This window comes from Megalopta genalis, chromosome 7 (genome assembly GCF_051020955.1).
Source record: "Megalopta genalis isolate 19385.01 chromosome 7, iyMegGena1_principal, whole genome shotgun sequence".
NCBI lineage: Eukaryota > Metazoa > Arthropoda > Insecta > Hymenoptera > Halictidae > Megalopta > Megalopta genalis.
Genome location: NC_135019.1, coordinates 2484905 through 2509346, shown reverse-complemented (window position 1 = coordinate 2509346; position 24442 = coordinate 2484905). Strand labels below are relative to the sequence as shown.

General features: G+C 38.4%; 1 protein-coding gene across 1 annotated transcript in view; it reads right to left on the bottom strand.

The window, feature by feature from the left end:
• Window positions 1–23178, bottom strand: part of LOC117218625 (Kv channel-interacting protein 4) — an 81377-nt gene extending 58199 nt beyond the window's left edge. The window contains 2 exon segments of the mRNA XM_033467163.2: window positions 15200–15529; window positions 22866–23178. Coding sequence (XP_033323054.1) covers window positions 15200–15529; window positions 22866–23178 — 643 coding nt within the window.
• Between the last annotated feature and the right edge of the window lie 1264 nt (window positions 23179–24442).

Genomic DNA, 24442 nt, shown 5'->3' with positions numbered 1-24442 from the left:
TCAATCATCTCTGTCTCTCGCTATCGTCCGCTAGCCGGTGTCGTGCAACGGGGCACAAGGATCGCGAAACGTTTGATCGTTGTTCCGTTTCAATACCCAGAAGTCGTTTCGCGATCAGAAACGGTTTTAAGCCTTCGGAATACCGAAGGATATTGTGAGACTCTTAACGCGTTGCTTTGCTGTTTCGTTCGCGAGGATGTGTGCCGAGAAATTCGGTTGACATGCAGCTTCGATTTTGTACACGTCGAGCGCCATTTTCGTTTCGCAGATACAGTAATTTATCACAGAAATGTTCGGAATTGAAATCGGCAGATCTGAGAATACTAACTCGGAATAGTCGACAAAAAAATGGTAGCGGCAGCTAATTTGTTATCACGATTTGAAGGCAATTCAGAGGCCATGTGACACGATTCGAAGGCAATTTGGAGGTCACTTGACACGATTCGAAGGTAATTTGGAGGCCACTTGACATGATTCGAAGGCAATTCAGAGGCTAAGTGACACGATTCGAAGGCAATTCGCAGGCCACGTGACACGATTCTAAGACAATTCAGAGATCACGTGACACGAATCGGAGGTAATTCGAAGGTAATTCGAATGCAATTCGAAGGCAATTCGAAGGCAATTCGAATGCAATTTGAAGGCAATTCGAATGCAATTCGAAGGCAATTTGAATGCAATTTGAAGGCAATTTGAATGCAATTTGAAGGCAATTCGAATGCAATTCGACGGCAATTCGGAGATCACATGACACTATTCGGATGCAATTCGAAGGCAATTCGGAGGTCACAGGACATAATTCGGAGGAAATTCGAAAGCAATTCAGAGGCCACGTGACACAATTCGAACGCAATTCGGAGATCACATGACACAATTCAGAGGAAATTCGAAGGCAATTCGGAAGCCACGTGACACAATTCGAAGGCAATTCGGAGACCACGTGAAACGATTCAAAGGCAATTTGAAGGTCACATGACAAGTCACGTTCAATTCGGAGTCCACGTGAAACGATTCGAAGGCAATTCGGAGGTCACGATTCCACGAAGATTGGTCACGTGCCTTGTAGCTCCGCTGTTCTTCGACGTAGCAATAAATTACATAGGCGTAGGACCAGCACAGGGAAATTCACGGCAACCCGAAATTTCGCATTTCCGGGCGAAATTACTGTACACAGTCACGGTAAAAGAGAATCTTTTCGGAAGAAACATATCCCGCATTCCCCAAAGATGGTCTCAAGGATTACACTGAGTCGCACGAAATGTCACCTTACGTTGCAGAAACCACCCGAGGGAAGCACAAGAAGATAACGTAAAACCTGCTTCAAGAGACATCCTGAAGGACATAGAAACCATCCAGAATCTTCTGCGCTACTCTATTATCTATTGATCGAGGCGATGACCTACGAGTCTCCGATAACTATTTTTGCTTATCTACCTTTCAATTTGTCACATTTTCGAGTAAACCTGTGTTCGGTATTCCATTTGCTATTCCATCGAGAATGAATGTAAAAATTGCACTGATACGCATACGTTTCGACCGATATTCAATATGAAAGGTAGAAATGTCGCTCGAAGTGTTAACAATGACTTCCGTTTCGGATAAAAGTATCGATTCGATCGGAAGGAAGCGGCGTTCACAATTTCACGTTTGCGTTGTTTCTCAGGAAGTTCTAGGAAATACGGTGTAAATTTCTTGTTGGAACGTTGTTCACGGCGGACTACCGCGATACTGATTTACACTAGCAATATTTACGAAACATAGACCCATCTAAGCTGTCCAAAATGTTATCTATGTTATATACACCGCCGTGTCTGATCCTACACGATACATTACCACTGGCACGGATAGTAGTACACGGTATAATGATACCGTTACAATGGATCGCACTCTCGATATGAAACGATTGAGCGCGAATTAATGCGGCACGAAATATTTTCGAAATTACGTTCCGTCGAATCCGAACTGTCGATCATTCGAACAGCTGATTCGTTCCTTCGCGCGTCACGGCGCGTCAAGGATTTGAGCCGTTTATTTTGAAAGTGGCATAAGTCACTTTACCGTAATGAAAAGTGGTGATTTTTTCATGTTTATACGAAATTATTTATACCGAGAAAAATATCAGTATCCTGAGATAACAAATACAAGTAAATCTTCTCGAAAGTTAGCATCCATATTTTTAAACGTGTTAAAACGCAGACCCTTAAATATATCGACTTACAAACAAAGTGACTTATGCCACTTTCAAAATAAACGGCTCATTTATCGTTTGTAGAACGCGAAATAGTTGTTGGCTTCGGATCGTTTCGTGTGCAAGGAAATCAATGCGTTCGTTCGGATTCTGAAAATTCTATTCGAATACAGTGTACAGTGTATACGTTTAACTCTTTCGGTACGAGCGCCGGATATATCCGGCATCCATCTGGTCACCTGTGTGGCCGAGATCATTTGAAGCAACTTTTTCCTCAGCGAAAATATTCTACGAGGCTTCGTTCACGAGTTATCGACGAAAAACAGTGACCAATGAGAGGCGAGCTCGATTAGCGCGAGGCGGCCGAGCCAACGAGCGCGCGAAGCCCAGATCCGCTGATTGGCTCGGCTGCCTTGCGCCAACCGAGCTCGTCTTCGATTGGTCAGCGTTTTTCGTTAATAACTCGTGAACGAAGCATCGTAGAACATTTTCGCTAAGGAAAAAGTTGCTACAAATGACCCCGGGAACCCCTTGTTTCCCGGAAATACCATAATTTTGGGACAGCCTGTATACCGGCATCCATCCGACGACCGGTATAGACAAGTGCCGAATACATCTGATTTTATTCCAACAAAGTCTTTTCTTACAAGGATTCCGAAAAAACAGCTACACGTATAATCGTCGTTTGATCTGAATTGATTTACAAAATTTGAGGTTACATTTTTGTTCGAAACTTGTTCATAGATTTTAACATATTGTAGGACCTTTACAGAACGTTTACAGGAGACAAAAGATTTAGAAACGGATCAAGCACAGTTATGACTTAAGAAAATCTTCGCATTTTCGGCGCGGCACCCCGTACAGTGGGAGTATCACGGCTGACAGCGCGCTCGTACCGAAAGGGTTAAATAAAAAATTGATGCAACGCGCGCACGATGTTTTAATAAAATTTCCTCCGGACGGATCGAGCAATCGAACAGAAATTTATTTCTATCTCGGGATAATCTCGTTTAGAAAATTCCGAAAGAAATGTTTGATCCTCTTCGATCCTCTTTGTGAATTGCGTCCGGATAAAAATAAACACAGCGTTTCACCTAATTTCCGTCGAACAAATCGAGCAATCACCGATGTTTGAATACAGCGCGCCCGCGTCAACGATTTGTAGAGTAGTTCGTTTGCAGAGCTCGAAAGGACAATTAGCTTTGTAATACGTTTGGTTAAGTATTGGTAATATAGTATAATATAATATAAATATAATATAAGATAATATAGTATAATATAATATAAATACAAGATAATATAGAATAATATAATAAAAATATAATATAACATAATATATTGGGTAGGCAACTAAGTAATTGCCGATTTCAATTATAGATGTCTCTCACTCCCATTTTTATGGTATCCGTAAATGTTATATTATAAAATTATTATTATTATTATTATGTTATTTTTTATTATCCGCGAATGTTAGCAACTGGACAAATTGAACGCAGCGGTCAAGGAAAAGCGAGCAGAATTGGTCAATCGTAAAGGTGTCATTTTCCAGCAGGACAATGCTAGGTCGCACACGTCTTTGTCCACTCGGCAAAAATTGATGGATATTGGTTGGGAATTGATGTTACACCCACCATACAGCCCTGATCTCGCGCCATCGGATTACCACTTATTTCGATCCCTGGACAACTCCCTTCGTGGTAAAACTTTTAACGACGATGACGCTGTAAAATCTCACTTAACTCAGTTTTCGGCCGAAAAGGATCAGACTTTCTACGAGCGTGGAATTTTCAAGTTGTCAGAGAGACGGCAAAAGGTCATCGAACAAAGTGGAAAATACATTACAGATTAAACTTCGTTCCAAGTAAACATAAATTTTTATTTCATTGAACAAATCGGCAATTACTTAGTTGCCAACCCAATAGTAAGCGATCCCGGTGCAAGCTAGTCGAAACGTTCGTTAAAAGTTGTAATGGAATCGAGACGTCGCGGCCGGCACAATATTATAAAGTTGCGCCAATGCATGACGGTGAAATATCTTCGGCGCGGATCTGGGCGCGTAGATTGTTCGCTCGCTGGACCATCGAGGAGAGAAAAATCGAAAAACGTTCCGGTTATCCCGCTCGACGGATTTCGTTCTGGTTACAGAATGCATCGGTTCCAGTCAGGGGGGGGGGGGAAGTACATATCGCGAAAAAATGTGCGATCGTAATTGAAATTTGTATCGGGCACGCGGAGAATATACCCACCCGACCGACCGGCAAGATTTTGATTCGGGAGATTCATTGCAATCTACGTTGTGACGCACGCGGTCTATCAAGCCTGCGTTCCGCGCCGCCCAGAAAATTCACGGAGGAAGAAATAACCCAGTTTACGGATCGGCCAATTTCGTATTTCCGCTAACTGGGTTAATGTTGTTGTTCCGAGATTTTAGGGACGGTCCGCGCGTATTTATTTTACATTGTAGTCGTCGAGTGGAATTGTAGAAACGTTCTACGCGTAATAAGCTCGGGTCAATTTGCTGTTCGAAGCGAGATACAATTATATCGTAATTATATATATCGTCATTATTCGTTGTTATCATCTTTGCTGCAATCTTTATAGAAAAAAGAAAGAAAGAAACAAAAGAATCATCGACTAGGTTGGAATTATAATATAAATTATAAATTTTATATATTTTAAAATATATAATATTATAATATTTTAAAATATTATAAACTATAAATTTTATATATATATATATATATATATATATATATATATATATATAATGTATGAAATTTATAATTTATATTATAATTCCAACAAAGTCGACGATTCTTTTGAAATAAAGGAGCGAAGCGATGATAAAAGAATGAACGAAAGAAATCCGTGATTTTTCTTTCTCTCTTTCTGCAAAGATTGCAGCAAAAAATAATAATAAACGAAGAATTGAATAGAGACTCAACGAGTTTCAAATAATAAATGAAACAGGAACAATAGAAACTTGTTTTACAAGTCTACGCAATTTTGATCAAAATCCAATGCCTACAAAATAAAAATTGTCTGCATTGATTGCAGGACAGTGAAGCCACATGTACACACATTTCTTTTCTTAACGATTGTTAATACGTTGCAAATGATACAACAAAATAATAAAACGTAAGTTTGAAATTCTTCAAACGATTTCGCTGTTTCACATTTGCAAAAAACCTGCGGTCTAGTAATTATTTCGCGTGCAGTAGCTCGCGCGTAATTTCATTCGTTCCAAAAAATCCTAATTAGACACGTTCGCAATTATACAGGGTGTCGCGCAATTATGGCACTTCCGGGAAATGAGGGGTTCCTGAGATCATTTGAAGTAACTTTTTCCTTAGCGAAAATGTTCTACGAGGCTTCGTTTACGAGTTATTAACGAAAAACACTGACCAATGAGAGGGGAGCTCGTCTAGCGCTAAGCGACCGCTCGTTGGCTCGGCGGCCTAGCGCCAGGCAAGCTGGCCTCTCATTGGTCAGTGTTTTTCGTTAATAACTCGTGAACGACGCGTCGGAGAAAATTTTTGCAAAGGAAAAAGTTACTTCGAATGACCTCAGGAACCCTTTATTTCCTGGAAATATAATTTTGAGACTCTGTTTAACAATATCTCGTTCAACCTGCTCACCCGTCGCAGCAATAAATTAATCCGGCGCGCATCAAAATGTAATCCCATTGCAACGGTAACACGATAAGTGGAAACTTTTAATCCCGGCAACGGCAGTGCACGGCGCAACAGACGAAAAAAGCCCATTTTTCGTGCGTTCCGTATAAAAGGATCTCGCGCAAGGGCTGTCGACTGTTTGGATGTTGCGTTCGTACCGCGACCGATAAACGGGGGAAAACAAAAGAATCAGGGTACGCTTCTCTTACGCGATTTGAACGGTTTCGAGTGAGTCGCTCATATTTCCAGTCACGTCAATGAACTTTGAGGAGCCGCCGCTTCAACGGATTCCCTCAAAAGATTCGTTCCACCACATCCTCCAATATTCAGTCTTTGTTCGTGCCGGTATATCCAATATCGCCCGTCCCCTCTGTCCGCACGCGCGCACATATGTACACGTGTCGCAGTGTACATGCAGCTTTACATCGACTGAAAAAATTGAATAAGTTTGTTAATCCGAGCGATTCGCAACGTGTCGAGATTACACGGTGTCCGATTTCAACGGGCATTTTTTTAACGGACGAGGTACAGAGTAAATGCTTCGTCGTTAAGAGCTGTATTATTTTAATCTGTCGCCGCAGATTCGTAGGAATATTATGGAAATTCTGACTTTCATATGTCATTATATAACGAAAATTGTAAAAAATATAAAATTATATATATTATATATTATATTATATTATTATATTTATTATATATAATAATATTATATAATATATATAATAATAATAATATAACAATAATAATATAATAATAATATAACAATAATAATATAATAATAATATAATATTATTATAATATATATAATAATATATATTATATATAAATAAAAATGCTGTCGGACCACCTGGCCAATTGTTCAACCAATCTGATACGTTTTTTTACATTTAAAAAATGTAATGTCGCGTAATATTAGTGATTAAAAAGTTAATAAAGTTAAAAAGCGATCTCAAAATTTTGGTCGATAAACTACCAGTGAAACTTCCATTATCTAAACGTTTTACAGTAAACTCTCTCTCTAATTTTCCTTCAGCTTGTAAACCAAAATTGACAATACGGGAATTATTCGAGCCTCGCGGCTCATCTTTATAATTGCCGATTGTCAACAATTATCAAAAAACGAGGCGCAAGGATCGAATAATCGTATCTCGTCTTCCCAAATTGTTTCATTTTTGTTTACAAGCCAAAGGGAAATCAGGAAGAATTTACTTTATTTAACAAAATATATTGTCACTGAAATATTCTATTATTAGCTAAAACACTAGAATTCTTATCATTCTTTATGTTTTAGCAGACGAAGTTCAGCAGAGTGCATTTGTCAAGATTGATACAGCTTCCACTACAATGTCACAAATAAATCAAATTCCAAAGTAAGTTCTATACACTTCCTAACGTTTCCCGTCGATAAAATACCGCGTTATCATAGTTATCACACCGCGGCATAAGATAGCGAAGCAGAAAACCAATTTTCACGAGAACTTTCTTTCCGACTGACTTTTCGACGCGAGACCACGCTTCCCTGCACCACCGAATGTGGGCCACCCTGCGCACTGCAGTTTAAAGTAATTTCTGGCTGATAAAGTGCCGTAATATTATTCATACAATACGCGTGAAACATGAAATCCCCCATTGTTCGAACATTTGCGTCCGGTTAATGGTACCGATAATTCGAATTCTCCTGTAATAACGTAGCCACGTGAACTGGTGTGGCATACTGCTGCGTCGAAAGTAATTCTTTGGCCGATAAAACAACGCGATACCGTTGTTGCATTCGTATTTAAACGAGACCCGCGCGGTCATTCGGCTTCTTATTTTACGGCGGAACGGAGCCGTCGACATGCACACGACAGACAGATGCCGTTTCTCCCGATGCATCGGTTTTCATCTCGCGGTGTCGCAGCTCCGACTTTCGTCTCTAATTATTTCGGGAACTGTTAATGCCGCTCGGCCAATATATTGTTGCGAATCACTCCGTTTCTCTCGCGTCGCGGCATTTTATATATATATATATATATATATATATATATATATATATATATATATGAAGAGTTGAGTGAGTAGTAGAATAACGTGACCTGGAGTCTACTGAAGCTGAAGAGTTGAGTGAGTAGTAGACTAGCGTGAGCTGGAGTCTACTGTAGTTGACTGAAGCTAAATCGACTGATTAACTGGATAATAGACTAGCGTGAGCTGGAGTCTACTGTAATTAACTGAAGCAGAATGACTGCGATTCAGAACTTAGAGAAGTCGAGATCGGACCGTCGAACGATCAACATTCCAAATTCAGGGATTTGAAATATAATTGAATCGAGTTGTATTATAGTTAATTAGACTTCTCTAAGTTCTGAATCGCAGTCATTCTGCTTCAGTTAATTACAGTAGACTCCAGCTCACGCTAGTCTATTATCCAGTTAATCAGTCGATTTAGCTTCAGTCAACTACAGTAGACTCCAGCTCATGCTAGTCTACTACTCACTCAACTCTTCAACTTCAGCAGACTCCAGGTCACGTTATTCTACTACTCACTCAACTCTTCAACTACAGCAGACTCCAGCTCACGTTATTCTACTACTCACTCAACTCTTCAACTTCAGTAGACTCCAGCTCACGCTAGTCTACTATTCAGTTAATCAGTCGACTCAGCTTCAGTCAACCACAGTAGACTTCAGCTCACGCTAGTCTACCACTCATTCGACTCTTCAACTTCAGTAGACTCCAGCTCACGCTAGTCTACTATTCAGTTAATCAGTCGACTCAGCTTCAGTCAACCACAGTAGGCTTCAGCTCACGCTAATCTACTACTCACTCAACTTTTCGACTTCAATAGATTACTCCAGCTCACACTAGTCTACTACTCAGTTAATCAGTCGACTCAGCTTCAGTCAACCACAGTAAACTCCAGCTCACGCTAGTCTACTACTCAGACAATCTTTCAACCTTCGACCATCGAATTGAGTGCTTTATAGTGCTTCGATTCATTCTTCAAAATCAAACAACTGTTCATGTTTAATTAGTCGAACAGCGATACTAATCAATTCCGTCGCTTAGCGTAATCGGCCTTACAACCCGAAAGATTTTCTAATCGCGGAGTTTTAGTATCGGGTGTACTCGCTATACACTCTGCACCTATCTTCCATTATTTTTTAAGAAGTTGCTCGCAACAGGGCAGTTTCACGTTACGAAGCGACTTGATTTGGACAAGTCGCCGTAACAATATCAATCAGGCTATCGTTAATTAATTTAACGAATCGTGTACTCGAACGTACTCGAGTCGCGCGATTCGCACGGGCCGAGGATATAAAAAGAAACACGCCGCTCGGTCATTATTACGCGCACTTGCACGTTCAAATGAATCTGCGAGCGCTGCGGAGGCTATTGTCAGGTTGTTTCGATGGGTATCGACGCAGGCTTTTATTCGCTTCGGCTAAACGAGGCGTTGAATTGCAGCCCGGAAAACGCTTCCAGTATTCAGATGCCTTTCCGTGCGCGCGGGAGCCAGCGGTTCCCGTGCAACACCAAAGAAATTTATCGTTGCCCGTACTCTCAATAGAAAATACTCATTTGCCTTTTGTAACGCTGCCTCGCCTTATTCTCCTACATTTTTCGCGAACCTTTCGCGTTTCGCGCGAACATGCTCGCGGTCTAATCATCTCGCTCGTCTCACGCGATCGTTACCGGACCGAAGATCGTTATGCGTGTATTTTTTTTTATGCTAACTGCAATTAACGCGGTGGAAAGAACGAGTTTCTTGTTGTGTTTAATTTAACAAATTTTAAGCGCCGATAGTTTTCCGTTCGTTCTCTTAGAGTCTGAATTTCGAACACTTTCAAATTGCTTGAAAATTTTGTCGAAGGTGACAGCAATTTCGTTGACAATTTTCGGCATATAATTCAGCTTTTTTCGATGTTTTTATTTAAAAGAAAATTATAGATATTTACGAACGACTTAATGATCGACAAGTTTATTAACACGTTTCCCGCGCGTGATTTATTGAAATCGTCGTTGAGAAGACTCTCGTAGGAAATAATTCGAAATTTTTTACTCGCGCGCGCGAACGTGTATTATAATTAGATTTGTGGTTAGATTTTATGCGTTCAGGTGTATTTCTTTTATGCTAACCGCAATTAACGCGGTAGAAATGTTTCTTGTTCTGTTCAATTTAACAAATTTTAAGCGCCGACAGTTTTCCATTCGTTCTCTTAGAGTCTGAATTTAGAACACTTCGAAATTGCTTGAAAATTTTGTCGAAAGTGACAGCAATTTCGTCGACAATTTTCGTCATATAATTCAGCTTCTTTCGCAGTTTTTATTTAAAAGAAAATTACAGATATCTGATTATAAATATTTACGAACGACTTAACGATCGACAAGTTTATTAACACGTTTCCGGCACGCGAAGTCTTGAAATCATCGTTGAAAAGACTCTCGTAGGAAATCATTCGAAATTATTTACTCGCGCGAACGTGTATAATAATTATTAGACTTGTGATTAGATTTCGTGCGTTCTATCGCAAAAATGGGCGAGAAAAATGAGACGCTGCTTGGGACAATAGACAGATTAAAAATCGTTACCATTATCGACGACCGGTGTCAACGCGAAGCCACTGACGTTTCAATGACATCTACGAATCGGTACGTTTGTTGTAGCCGGCCGTTTCCGACAGTTTTTGCATATTTTTCTCGTAAATGTGCTCCGAGGAAACGCAGTCGGCGGATGATGTATATCGTTTATATGAATTTTCATGACGCGCGCCCGGGAATCCAAGTCTCTAGTGCCGGCGGATAAGTCATTCCATTACTGGTTAACCACCAGAGGATTGCATAAATAAGTGGTGTGTTCAACAAATGCATGCCGCGCGATGCAACGGTTCCAACGATTACGAAGGCGATGGTACGCGAATCCTTGAGCAGCCGTGTAATTCGTATTTCGCCTGATTTCCTGCGAGCACTTTTTCCAGGATAATTTTTTAATCGACGCGCGTCTTGAATTTCTTACGAGGCGATCGTGTATTCGTCGGTCAGTCCAGGTTTTCAACCCTTTGTTTTATACTTATAATAATTTCTAGCCTGTTTACCTTTGCTTAACTCTCTCACGATCGCGCCAAAAGCATCAAAGATATCATAAAATTAAAGTATTTCATTCAATTAAATAAAAACTGCGAAGCAAAAAAAACTTATATGGCATCGATTGCTTTTTCAACATTCGTACCTCTTGCAAATCTTAATAAAATGATAATATAAATATGATAATATAAAATATATAATATAAAATATATAATATAAAATATATAATATAAAATATATAATATGATAATATAAAATGATAATCTTAATAAAATTATAATAGTATAATTTAGCAATTATAATTTCCCATTTGGTCATCAATCGACTGAATTTAAAGCGGGGAGATCTCCCCATTCGGTTGGCTAAGTGTTAACCCTTTGCCTTATACTCATAATCTTTATCCGGCCCACGTCCGAGAGACGTGGTTCCAGGGCAAAGGGTTAAACTGGCCGAGAGAAGAGTGCTCATTTACGTAAATTGTTTCCACTTACACGGCATTAAACACCGAGAACTATATCGGCGGAAACGAGACAGCTCGTGCCGGAGAAGTTTCTCGTATAACCAGAAAACTTCGACATCTTCCGGGAGTTTGTAAGCTCGTCGAAAACTTGCATGAAAGTATCGGGCAATATTTTTTTTTTCTCGGTAGTTATTTTACTTCTGCAACGTGGAATCGCGGCTTGAACACCAACGTGTTTGTATATTCTTCGGTGTTGCAGAAAGTGCAGAAGTTACCTCGCAACGAAAATCGTTTGTGGATGCGCACCTGAAGCGTTCAGCTTCGTCTAATAATTTTCTGGAACTGTGCGAAAATAATATAAATATATAATAATAATATATAAATAATAATAATAATATAATATAATATAATATAATATAATAATATAATATAAATATTATCATATAATATATTATATTATTAATATTTATATTATATTATTATATTATATTATATTATATTATTAAAGATATTCAATTATTATATTATTATCCAATATACACTGTAATAATAATATTATATATATATATATAATATTATTATTACAGTGTATATTGTATAATAATATAATAATTGAATATCTTTTTATGGATCACGTTATACGTTAAGCAGTCAAAACGGACCAAAAATTGACGCACTGACACGTGCAAATGAAAAAGAAAATCTTATTTCTCTGAACAAAGTGAATGAAAATTATGTCATGAATCATTCTGAATCATTCGTATAGGATATTCATGTACAGTCACTCAGATATTCGGACAAGTTTTGAAACTCAATAAACGTTTAAAAATTTAAACCAAATAACTTGATCTTTTTCAGATGTTGCAGGCACTGGTTTTTTATTCGACAATATCTAAACAAATTGCTCAAAAGTTGATCGAAATGACAAGAAAAATAGACAGTGTTTTTTTCCACTTTTTGATTGAGTCTACAGCGAAAATTCGAGTCATTTGACTCAATTGTCGAAAAAATTGTTAGAAGGTGCTCGAATATTTTAGCGAATGACTGTACGACTATACTAAACAGTGTCTTTTTCGATTAGCATATGGAAAAAGAAGGTGCTATTGTTTATAACAACACGGTAGCGCGGGCAAATTCTAAGAAATCACGTACGATTCGGCGAAATATTACACGCAGAAAGTTCGCTTTATGCCAATTTTCGATATCTCTTTGAAACGCGGAACGAACTTTCAACTCAATCGGGAGCATGCACAGTAAAAAAGCGCAAGGATCCACTAACCCGGAAGCAGAACGAAGCTCATGAGACTCGCGCGTTCCAAGAAAATGTGGCCTCCGGTGCGATGTAGTTCGAGGATGCGATAGAGCATGCAATGAATTGGCATGAACTTCGGAAAGCGTGCATCCGATCCGGCGTTTATACCACTTGATTTGCGAACCCGAATTTATCCAATAGCATTTATACGTTCGCATTTAGCCACAGCGAGATCCGACCTCCCTGTGCTCTAATGCTGCACACCGGAGTAGATTAGTACGTATTAACCTTTTAGACGAGAGCGATCCGATGGCGCATAAAACGGCAAATGTATTACCGGCGATCGGCCCTCCGAATTAAAATGCACACGAATCGCTGTACATTTGCCAAATTAACGCGTCCGTAGTACCGTTCGTTATGGTTCAAATAAAATTATGCAAGAAGATCTGTCGTAATTCTTCAGCCTCGATCTATTGTCAACGTTTATTAACACTAAACCTGCCACGGTCAAAATAACCGATTTTTTATTTTACGATGTATATATATATATATATATATATATATCTATATTATATTATATTATATATATATCTATATTATATTATATTATATTATATTATATATATATATATCTATATTATATTATATTATATATATATCTATATTATATTATATTATATGTATATATATATATATCTATATTATATTATATTATATATATATCTGTATTATATTATATTATATATATATAATATTATATATATAATGTTAGTCAAATAAAAATTGTTTGCTTCAATTGCAGTAACCCGAAGCAACATGAAAATTGACTTGTTTTATAAAAAAACGTTTAATAGGTTGCAGTAACAATGTAGCAGTATGTTCAAATTCTTCCGATGTCCTTAGGTTTTGTTTTCTTTATTCTCAGTCTATTTATAACATGTTTAACATCATTCGATTCGGGAGCATTCTTCGCATTTTTTGAAATTGCTGACTGGTATTATTATCAGCAAATTTTGACATTTAACCACATTCACCAAAGAAACATTCCTTTCGGATATACACGCATGCACAACTTAATTTCCATGCAACGAGATCAATTGTACAGTAATGTCTCCCTTACTGACGCTCAGATTGTCCACTAGATAGACAATTTGGGAATAGGAGATACGATTATTCGAGCCTCGCGGCTCATTTTTGTAATTGTGGACAATTTATAACTATAAAAATAAATCGCAAGGCTCGAATACGAGATACGATTATTCGAGCCTCGCGACTCATTTTTATAATTATGGACAATTTATAATTATAAGAATAAACCGCAAGACTCGAATAATCGCGTCTCCTCTTCCCAAATTGTCCATTTTCGTGGTCAATCTGGGCGTCAATTGGAGAGACATCACTGTAATCCGTAAACTTGTTAATTCGGAGCGATCTATAACGATGAATCATGCCAAAGTAGAGTTTCACATAACGATGGTTTCTACGCTAAATACGGGTAATTAGGTAAAAGGGTTCTACGTTGAGCTTCGGAATCCTCGTGATATCAGTCGTGATTGCAGATAATGGAATATTCACGGATTATAATATGTATACGCGTATCTGGCATTCGATTCGTACAAATATCAACTCTATTCGAAGCGCACACTAATTCTTCTAATTGATCTACTTCTAAATTGATCAAATGTCTTCGTTATGTAGTTCCCTACAACAACAACGTCAGGGTGCACTCGGAATCAGATTAGTTTGCATAAAACAGGTACTCCGACCCGGCCCTTCGACCCAGCAACTCGATAATAAAGTTAGCGCACCGAATCGACACGAGACGCGCGTGGCTCCCACAATGCAAAGTTTAAATCGGTCTTGGTTGCTTCCATATTTTGCGGTCCCTTTCAAGGATCATGTCAACCGCTGTTCCGATTTCACTGACAAGGGGCGTTTATGCAGATCGTAATTGCGTTCCAATGAAACTTTCCGCGACACGGGAAGCCTATTATACGAAACGTCTCGATAATTCGTTCAGATAAGAGAAGACATTAAATTGAATCAAAATTGAAATTAAATTTTTAATGCGACGCTAATGAAGCTCGTATACTTTTTTTCGTTAATCGTTGCAAATAGTAAATTCGATATCGAAATAATATTTAGTTTCCAATCATTTTTCTTTTTTAAAGAAAAGATTAAGTAAATAAGAATTGTCTTCATTAATAGCAAGATGCGAAAAACTACACACTTTTGATAAACATTCCACGTTTGTATCCTTTTTTCAATCATTCTAACGCGTCTACATGATTCTAATTGTCACAATAATATTTTCAAATTGTATACCACGTTTTTGTTATTCGTTTTCGTGACAAACGCATCGAGAATCTGCAGCATAACGATTGCAATCGGGGAAAAAAAGTCTAATCGTTGCAAACTACGAAGACAATGGAGTACAGCAAGGGAGTAAAAATCGAGTTGGCCGATGCCCCTGGTGAGTTTTTGCGAGGTGGTGGCTCTCCCTGATCCGTTTTACGACTCCGAGTGCACCCCGCACTTACGACGACCAACAGGTACAATACCTAAAGCGAATTTCACACCGGTCCAAGCCTGCCGCACGTAGTTGATTAGCCTCCTGTAGAGCGGCCTCGGCGGCCTCTTCGTCGTGGTGCCCTCCTCTTCGTCCCCCTCTATGTCGTTGTCCAGCGCACCCGGCGGCGGCCCCACCCCCGTCAGCGTACCGACTTGGTTCCTCTCGCCGAGGATATTCACGACCTCTCGTAGTTCAGGCGCTACGCCCTGCAGTCCTGGAGCGTAATTCGCGGGGGCGACGCCTGAACCAAGTAGGTTCACGCCGCCCCCGCGACCTCTGCCATGGCCCCGGCTACCGCGAGCCCAGGCGGTCCCGCTACCTTCACAATTTCGTGCCGGATTACGCTCAAACCAGCGCGCATACTCCTAATTACCTCAACCCTCTACAGGGTGTCCCGAAAATGTCTCGCGATACAGCAATCAGGGGATGTCTCGCAATACAGAAATTAGTAATATAGGATATAATATAGAAAAGAATATAATATAGAATATAATATAAAATAGTCTATAATATAGAATATAATATAAAATAGGCTATAATATAGCCTCGTAATACAGAAAAGGGAGAATCCTGAGGTCATATGAAGTAACTTTTTCCTTAGCGAAAATGCGATCCGAGGCTTCGTTTACGAGTTATTAAGGAAAAACAGTGACCAATGAGAGGCGAGAGGCGGCCGAGCCAGTCAGCGGAACCGAGCTTCGCGCGCTCGCTGGCTGGTCCGCCTTCGCGGGCCAGGTCGTCTCTCATTGGCCAGTGTTTTTCGTTGATAACTCGTTAACGATGCCTCGGAGACAATTTTTGTAAAGGAGAAAGTTGCTTCGATTGACCTCAGGAGTCCCACATTTCCGGATTACGAGACATTTTTGGGACATCCTGTTCAATGGCGTGTAACTTTCTAGTCGCGCATGCGCAATCAACATTTGTTGACGCTCGTTATCAGACCGCGGATTTTATGCATTTATAAGAAAAATGAACAAAAGCAAATGCAAAGCATCACTGTCAAATCGTTCCACTTATTTAGGAATGAAACGAAAGTCTAAGTGGCTTTTGCATCTTGTAAATAACGAGGGTGACGTTTATTTTGCATAAAAATCCACAGTCTACTCATCGAACGCAATTTTCTCGTAGCCGAATGATTTATGCGTTGGAATTTTTCGATTTTCCAAACTTTCCATTTTCTACTTTTCGATGTGTTTCTATTTATTTTTTAAGCTTTTCGTTAAGCCAATTTCTCGAACTCTAATCATTTTACGAACTGTTTAGTATTCTCACGTGTTATGCACTTCTTGATCAGGCTTCAAACAATCGGAGCTACGGAGGTTTAATTTTCAGAAGTAATCTCAGTCGACCACTTCAAATGTTTCACTTGTTTGCGGTGGTGGGAAGATGTTGGGTCGAAGCCAAGGATTATGATAAACGAACCACTTTTCTGAAAGTCGTATTTTTGGAGATTCCAAGGTTGCCGATGTTTTTTCAAATGAAAGTGCATATATTCATCGAAGTGGCATAGTAGCTTAGGTCAAGACCAATCTACAGAGAGAGAGAGAGAGAGAGAGAGAGAGAGAGAGAGAGAGAGTGTCCCATAATTATCCCCTTTCCGGATGTTAACATAATTATGGGACACCCCATAGTGCTATTTAAAGATGTGAATCTCGAAAGAGTTACCTTCGCACTGCAACTATCAGAGTAACCCGTCAGAGTAACGGATTTCAAACTTTTTATTTTGCAGTGATTGAGATTGCCGAAACGTTTCCGCCAGTAATTACTGGATACATCTATTTATTCAAGTATATTTGGTTACAAAAATCGAGCAATGAACTCACAAATGCAATCTCAGTGCTCTTAGAAGGCAAGATAAACTACAATCACTTTCAGTGCTCGGTAGTTCCAGTGTTAACAATAATTTGTTCACCGTAATATTCTCTTCTGAGAATCGAAGGATATTTTCCTTTAACATCCCTTTTTGTTACGAAAAAATGAAACATTTAAAGTGATCGAACTATGTCGTTTACCCTCTATCTGGAGAACTGCGATTTACCCAAAAGCTTCGATGCACTTCCAAACATAATCAACTTGTTATTCGTTCACTGTCAGCGGTAAACAAATTATATCTATTAAAGTGGAACTATATAAAAGAATTATATCCACTTAAAAATGACACAGATTAAAAAAGATTGTATTTTTCAAATCTTATGTAATCCAAAGACGAATGAACGTAGGTCGATTTATACATTTTTACCAATAACAAATTAACCAATTAACCATTTGCCAAATAACCAATTTCGCTAAAATTTTCAGTGTGCATATAATTTACCTAGGACTACGAAATGCATTTTTTAAATCTTCGATCCAGGTTCAAATAGAAAAGTTAAAAAGAACGAGAATTTTTTATTTTCTGTTGTAATTGCACGTAATAGCAGAATGTAAAAAAATCTATGCTAGTCATAGTACCATGAACTAGTCCCTTTAACACTTTTCTGTTGTAATTGCACGTAATAGCAGAATTAAAAAAAATCTATGCTAGTCATAGTACCATAAACTAGTCCCTTTAACACTTAAAGAAAGATTCAAGTCGATTACACCAGTTTGAAAAAAACATATTGCATTTTAAAAGGCGAACGAATACTTTCCGCCGGGTGTTGCATTTACAAATTCCCCTAATTTGTCAAAGAGACGGTCTCAGTTTCGTGCAGCGAAGTAACTTTCACCGTCTGCGGCGCGTACACGACCCAGAAGCGAGAATGCTTGTACTCGATTTATCACGATTAGCTCGGCCTCGAAGAACGACGGCCGCAGTTCGCATCTCCCACGCGACAACGGTCGTAAAGATCACTTATGCGGGAGGGAATCTCGAACGGGAGACGCTGGCGGCGAATCGAATTGCCGCGCGAACGCGGCGATGACCTGATTAGAGTGAATTTGAACGGCGAGCCTACAGTGGCGTTCGTGTTTTGGGTAAATCGCAGAATGAAAAACGGGTCCGGCCGCATGGAAACCGCTGAATATCTCGTGCAGAACACGGGAATCCTATTAGAACGCTGTCGGTTCAGTGTTCGTATATCGCATCGCGATTTCGCAAATCCGACGCGACAGAACGTCGACTGTCTTGTCACACGCCCGAAAATATACACTTTTATATATTAGGTCTACCGGAAAGTTCTGTCCGATAGTGTCACTTCAAGTTTCAATCCATATGCACATGTTGATTTGAGACATATATGACTATCTCTCTTTATCATTGCATTTACACGCATGCACTCTCCTAAATAAACTGAAACAAAGATGTCTCGTGTCATTATTAAGCGAGACGCGATCGTGAAAACATGGCTACCGATGATAATGCCAGACCACATGCTGCTTCGGCGACTCGTCGGAAAATCGCAGAGCTAGGCTGGGAAATTCTGTCGCACCCACCATACTCCCCAGACCTAGCACCCTCCGATTATCACTTGTTTCTCTCTTTGCAAAACTTTTCATAGGAAAAAAAATTCAAAACTGTAGCTGATGTATAGCACTAGTTGACTTCTCCGCCTCTAAAAATAAATCATTTTTTAAAAATGGCATTTACAAGTTGCCATCGCGCTGGCAAGAAGTCATAAGTAACGATGGAAAGTATATTCTACAATAAATATTATTAAATGTATGAAAATTGTGTTACATTTCAATTCAAAAACGGACAGAACTTTCCGGTAGACCTAATATATATGTATATATATATATATTTCTTTTTCTATGCTTATCCATACATTTATGTATTTGCAATGCGGATTTTGCATCGCTGAAATATGCGCCGCGCTGGAAATATGGTTCGAATAATTTGTGCGCGCGTCGTCTCTGCCGCTTGATGAGCTCCTGTTTTTATCTCTCGTACGATCAAAAGTCTAATTTCCCGGGATACGATTTCGAACTGGGAAATTTCTAGGGAAATTTTCTAGTATGCGAATTTTCTGATATTTTGCGATCGGTGCATAAAACGTTTTGTATTCGGAGAACTCTTTTTAAAGTCATCTGATCGTATAGCAAAAAAAGAAAAAGTTGATTTCGCTGTATCAAACTCGAAAAATTTAATTTTCGAACGCGACTACCCAGACCGCTGCGCGGCGATTCTTGAGCGATGCAAAACTTTTTCTGCTGCGTGTACATAGGACAGTTTCGAGAACTACTTTATTCTTCGCAAACTAATTTGATTCTTAACGAGGGGTCGGTGGATTGTGACCTAGATATATAGTTGTTCCACGTTAAATATAGCATCACTTTTATCTACAGGGTGTTCCATAATTACGTGAACACCCGGAACTTAGTGATTCCTGAGGTCATTCGAAGCAACTTTTTCCTTTACAAAAATTGTCTCCGAGGCATCGTTAACGAATTATTAACGAAAAACAGTAACCAATGAGAGGCGAGCTCTCGGTTGGCGCATGACGGCCGAGCCAACGAGCGGTCGAAGCACAGTTCCGCTGATTGGCTCGGCCGCCTAGCGCTAAGCCTCGCCTCTCGCGTCTCATTGGTCAGCGTTTTTCATCAATAACTCGTAAACGAAACCGCGAATTGCATTTTCGCTGAGGAGAAAGTTGCTTCAAATGACCTCAGGTACCTCCCATTTCCGGCTGTTAACATAATTATGGAACACCCTGCATACTATTATCATTGTAGGTATTTGTTGACCGAAATGCACCCGACTAGCCGTGAAAAACGAGGTTGCACCGTGTTTTTCAATGTTCGCGGCGCGGGCTTAACGTTGCCTTCGTCGGTAGTTTTACGATGCGTGTCCGATACTGCCGATAAATTCGTGGCTGCTCGGACGTTCGCATAATTCATGCCAGATACGTAACGGGCAGAACACAAAGCTCTATGAATACGCGACCGGTTTGTAATAAACTCTGAATAATTCGCGGCGGTAGTTACCGGGCATAAATTATGCAGCCGATTGATCGTAATGGGGCAGCCTCGTTTGTACATTAAATGAGCGGCAATTGCGCGAGGAATTTAAGCGTTCGCGTTGCTGATATCTGTTTTTGAGGAGTAACGATGACAGAACAGTATTGGCCGAACGTTCCGTTACGTCGCGTTAATCAATTTTCTAATTTGCCGGGGCGCAGGAAATTATATGTACCCGAACGATCGGCGGCGATGAAAAACGGCGATATTCCGAACTAAAATGCAAATTCGGAATGTTATGGTTAAATGTTGTCGTTCGTTGTAATTTATAAGAATCGTGTACAATATTTTTAGCTTGTCGCGTCTATTTTTAGTGGTTCGGCTCTGATAATATTAATGCCGTTCTAGTATCACGGTTACGTTCATTTCATTAAGGCAAGTCACTTTTTAAGACCATCGCGAGCCTGCAACGAAACATCGATGTTTCGTGATTATTCTTGGAAACAGCAGTTTCCTTGAGATTCCTCCACTCCAATTTTTCCCGAGTGTTCCCTTCAGACACTCCACTAATGATCCTTCGCGGATCTTTTATGCTTTGGAACTTATTGTTATTCTTGTCTGCCTCGGAGAACGTGGGCTGGTTGCCAGAAATATTGTACACTGATCTTTAATGATCGAATGGTTAAATGAATGATTGAGTAATTAAATGAACGACGGAACGATGAGATTAATGCTTATATGGTTGAATGAATGATTATATTAATGCTTATATGGTTGAATGAATGATTAAATTAATGCTTAAATGGTTGAATGAATGATTAAGTTAATGCTTAAATGGTTGAATGAATGATTAAATTAATGCTTAAATGGAAACATTAATGAGTAAATTAATGATGAAATGGTTATATCAATGATTAAATTAGTGATTAATTGGTGAAATTAATGAATAAATTAATGATTAAATGGTTAAATTAATAGTTAAATTAATGATTAAATGATTAAATTAATGATTAAGTGCGACATTAATTTTAAGAGCTCCAGTCTAAGGTCAAACATATTTTCAAAACAGTATTTCGAATTTGAATATTACAAAATTTATCTCACACTTAAAAAATGATTAATGCATGAAGTCGAACTGTATAAAATCGAAAAAAATTCACACCTTTCGACGAACAGTTTCCATTGTACGAATTCATGCCGATAGAGTTTAATGTCATCGTGTGAATCATTAACGACTAATGCATATTCTGTTATAACATTGCTTAAATTTGATTTATTCAGACTTTGTACGATTTCTAATATAACATATGCTACAGTAAAAAACTGTAACAATTTCTCATTGAGACGTTTCTATAATTTCATCAACTGTGGAAGAAGAAATAAAAGGATAATCATTCTGACTGGTTCATTAGTTCTAATATCAACAAGCAACATTAATCGACTACCTTCTCGAGATTTTTCATCGGGATATATCTGAAGAATTAACCTTAAAATTGGATATTCTAATTTGCACGAGAACGTCGACGGTATTCGCGTCCTCGTGCGATGCCATAATTCAAAATTGGCTAATAAGGAATTATTAGGGTCTCTGCACCCTTCGGCGGGGTTAATTACGATCAACGGTGTTCGGTACAAATGTCTGATATGGATGTAATATAGAGATTGACCAGGATGACCCAGATATCCCATGACATGGAATAAGATATATAGGATTAACCTATCTAAGTGCAGCTTGCATCGCCGGACGCGATGCTATACAGCCAACATTGTGGCGGCCAGAAAATCTATTCTGTCGAATCTATTCCGATCGAAAAATACCATATATAAATAATACCATATATATATATATATATATATGGTATTTTAATAATAATTAATTAATTAATTAATTTTAATAATAATATAATATATATATATAATAATATATATAATATAATAATAATAATAATATATATATATATATATATATATATATATATATATATAATACATATATAGTATAATAATACCATATACAGATAAGTGCAACGGTAACGTGGCTCGTTTCCTTCGTGTGCATTTCGGTCAGTTATTAGCTAATTACTCCAGCTCTTTCTCTCTTTATCATTAAACCATTCGAATACGTAAAAAAAAAACGTGATCGAAACTATGTTTAGAAAAAAATACATGAAAGGTATTTTCTTACGTTATTCACCAAATTCACGATTCGAGAGAAGCATGATCGTCGAGACTTCGACGCACCATGCGCGGAATTCGAAACAAGCTCGAGCGAAATTTTATGATAACAATGATCGATGACAGAGCTTTCTAAATTTCGTGTCTGAAAACGTGCGAGGACCTTTCCATTCGAATAATAATCCACCGTATTTTTTCCTTCTTTTTTCTTTTTCATCGGAGTTGATCAACGTTGACGCAGAAACGAACGAATGAAACTGCGCCGCGTTCTACGCTCGGCGACCGGGAGCAATGGTGATTTTCAATAGAACTAGAAACAGATTTAACGTTCGAAATTTCCATGAACAGGATGTTCGGTATCCTCGATTATATTCGCCGAAATTAATTGCGTTTGCATATTCAAATGATCGCAGCCGGCCAACGCATGATTTGAATAACAACGAAGTAAATAATTGAGTTAGTTAGTTAGTTAGTTAGTTAGATAGTTGGTCGGCCAGCAATTGGATGGCAGTTGCTGCACGACGATGAGCGCCGCGTGGATTATTGTTCGAATAAAAAATGCCTGCTCTACGTCACTTTTTTTTTTCGCTTGAAGAAGATACCTTGACGCTTTTTATAGGAGGGGAGCCCCACCACAGGCCTACAACCCCCCGCACTCCCGGCAACAGAGGAACTGATGGTGGCGAGGCAGGGGGCCTCCCGACCACCACCCCCACGACGTTCCAAGTCACGGCGTCTGCACCCACCTCCACCCCCACCGCCACCGCCACCCCCGGCGGACAACACCACGGCGGCCCCAGGGGTACGTTCACGCGCCCCGTTCCGCGCGGAGCTCCTTCTCCTCGAGGAGGGCCCCGCGAACTCCTAATTCCGCAGGCGCAGTCCGCTCTTCCGAGTCTCCTGCAATTTTTTCATTTTTTCACTCTTTTTTACACCGATTTTTCCACAACGAAATCACCCTTCTTCCCGCGTGACACGTTCTACTTTTCTCGACTGAGATACGCCCTTTCGCGAAGCGAATTCATTTTCTGGGTGCAAACTAGGGGCAGGCTAATACAAATACCGATTTTTTTCGTGTCGTTGTAAATCAAATTGATGCTTTCTCAAGTCTCGTTCAGCTTTTTGCAAATTAAATTCACTTGTTCGTAATTATTTGTAATGATATTCATTTTAATTTTAAGAATTGAATGACGTTTTATGAATATTTATTTCTCAGGTCTCGTTCACCTTTTTACAAATTAAATTCACTTATTTCTAATTATTTGCAATGATATTCATTTTCATTTTAAGAATTGAATGACGCTTTATGAATATTTATTTCTCTCAGGACTCGTTCACCTTTTTACAAATTAAATTCACTTATTTCTAATTATTTGCAATGATATTCATTTTAATTTTAAGAATTGAATGACGCTTTATGAATATTTATTTTTCTGGTCTCCTTCACCTTTTTGCAAATTAAATTTACTTGTTCGTAATTATTTGTAATGATATTCATTTTAATTTTAAGAATTGAATGATGTTTTATGAATATTTATTTCTCTCAGGACTCGTTCACTTTTTTGCAAATTAAATTCACTCGTCTGTAATTATTTGCAATGATATTCATTTTAATTTTAAAAATTGAATGACGCTTTATGAATAATTATTTCTCAGGTCTCGTTCATCTTTTTGCAAATTAAATTCACTTGTTTTTAATTATATATTATATTGTTATATTATATATAATATATTATTTTATAATATTATGTAATAATAATATTAATTATTTATAATATATAAGTACAAATAATTATTGTCTATAAATATTCAACAATTCTTCAACTATTGTTTAATATATATATACTGAATATATATATTCAACAATTGTTGAAGAATTGTTGAATATTTATTGTTTATTCTTGTTTATTATTCAGTTCAAATAATTATTGTCTATAAATATTCAACAATTCTTTAACAATTGTTGAATATATATATTGAATATATATATATATATATACATATATATATATGTTGAACATATATATTCATAGACAATAATTATTTGTACTGAATAATAAACAAGAATAATTGAGCGGTGGACGACCAGTTTTGATCTGCGAAAGTTTCAAGTTTATTTACAATAGATAAGAAAAGAAAGTGTGAATTTTTATACACAATAAGGTGAATTTGTCTTACA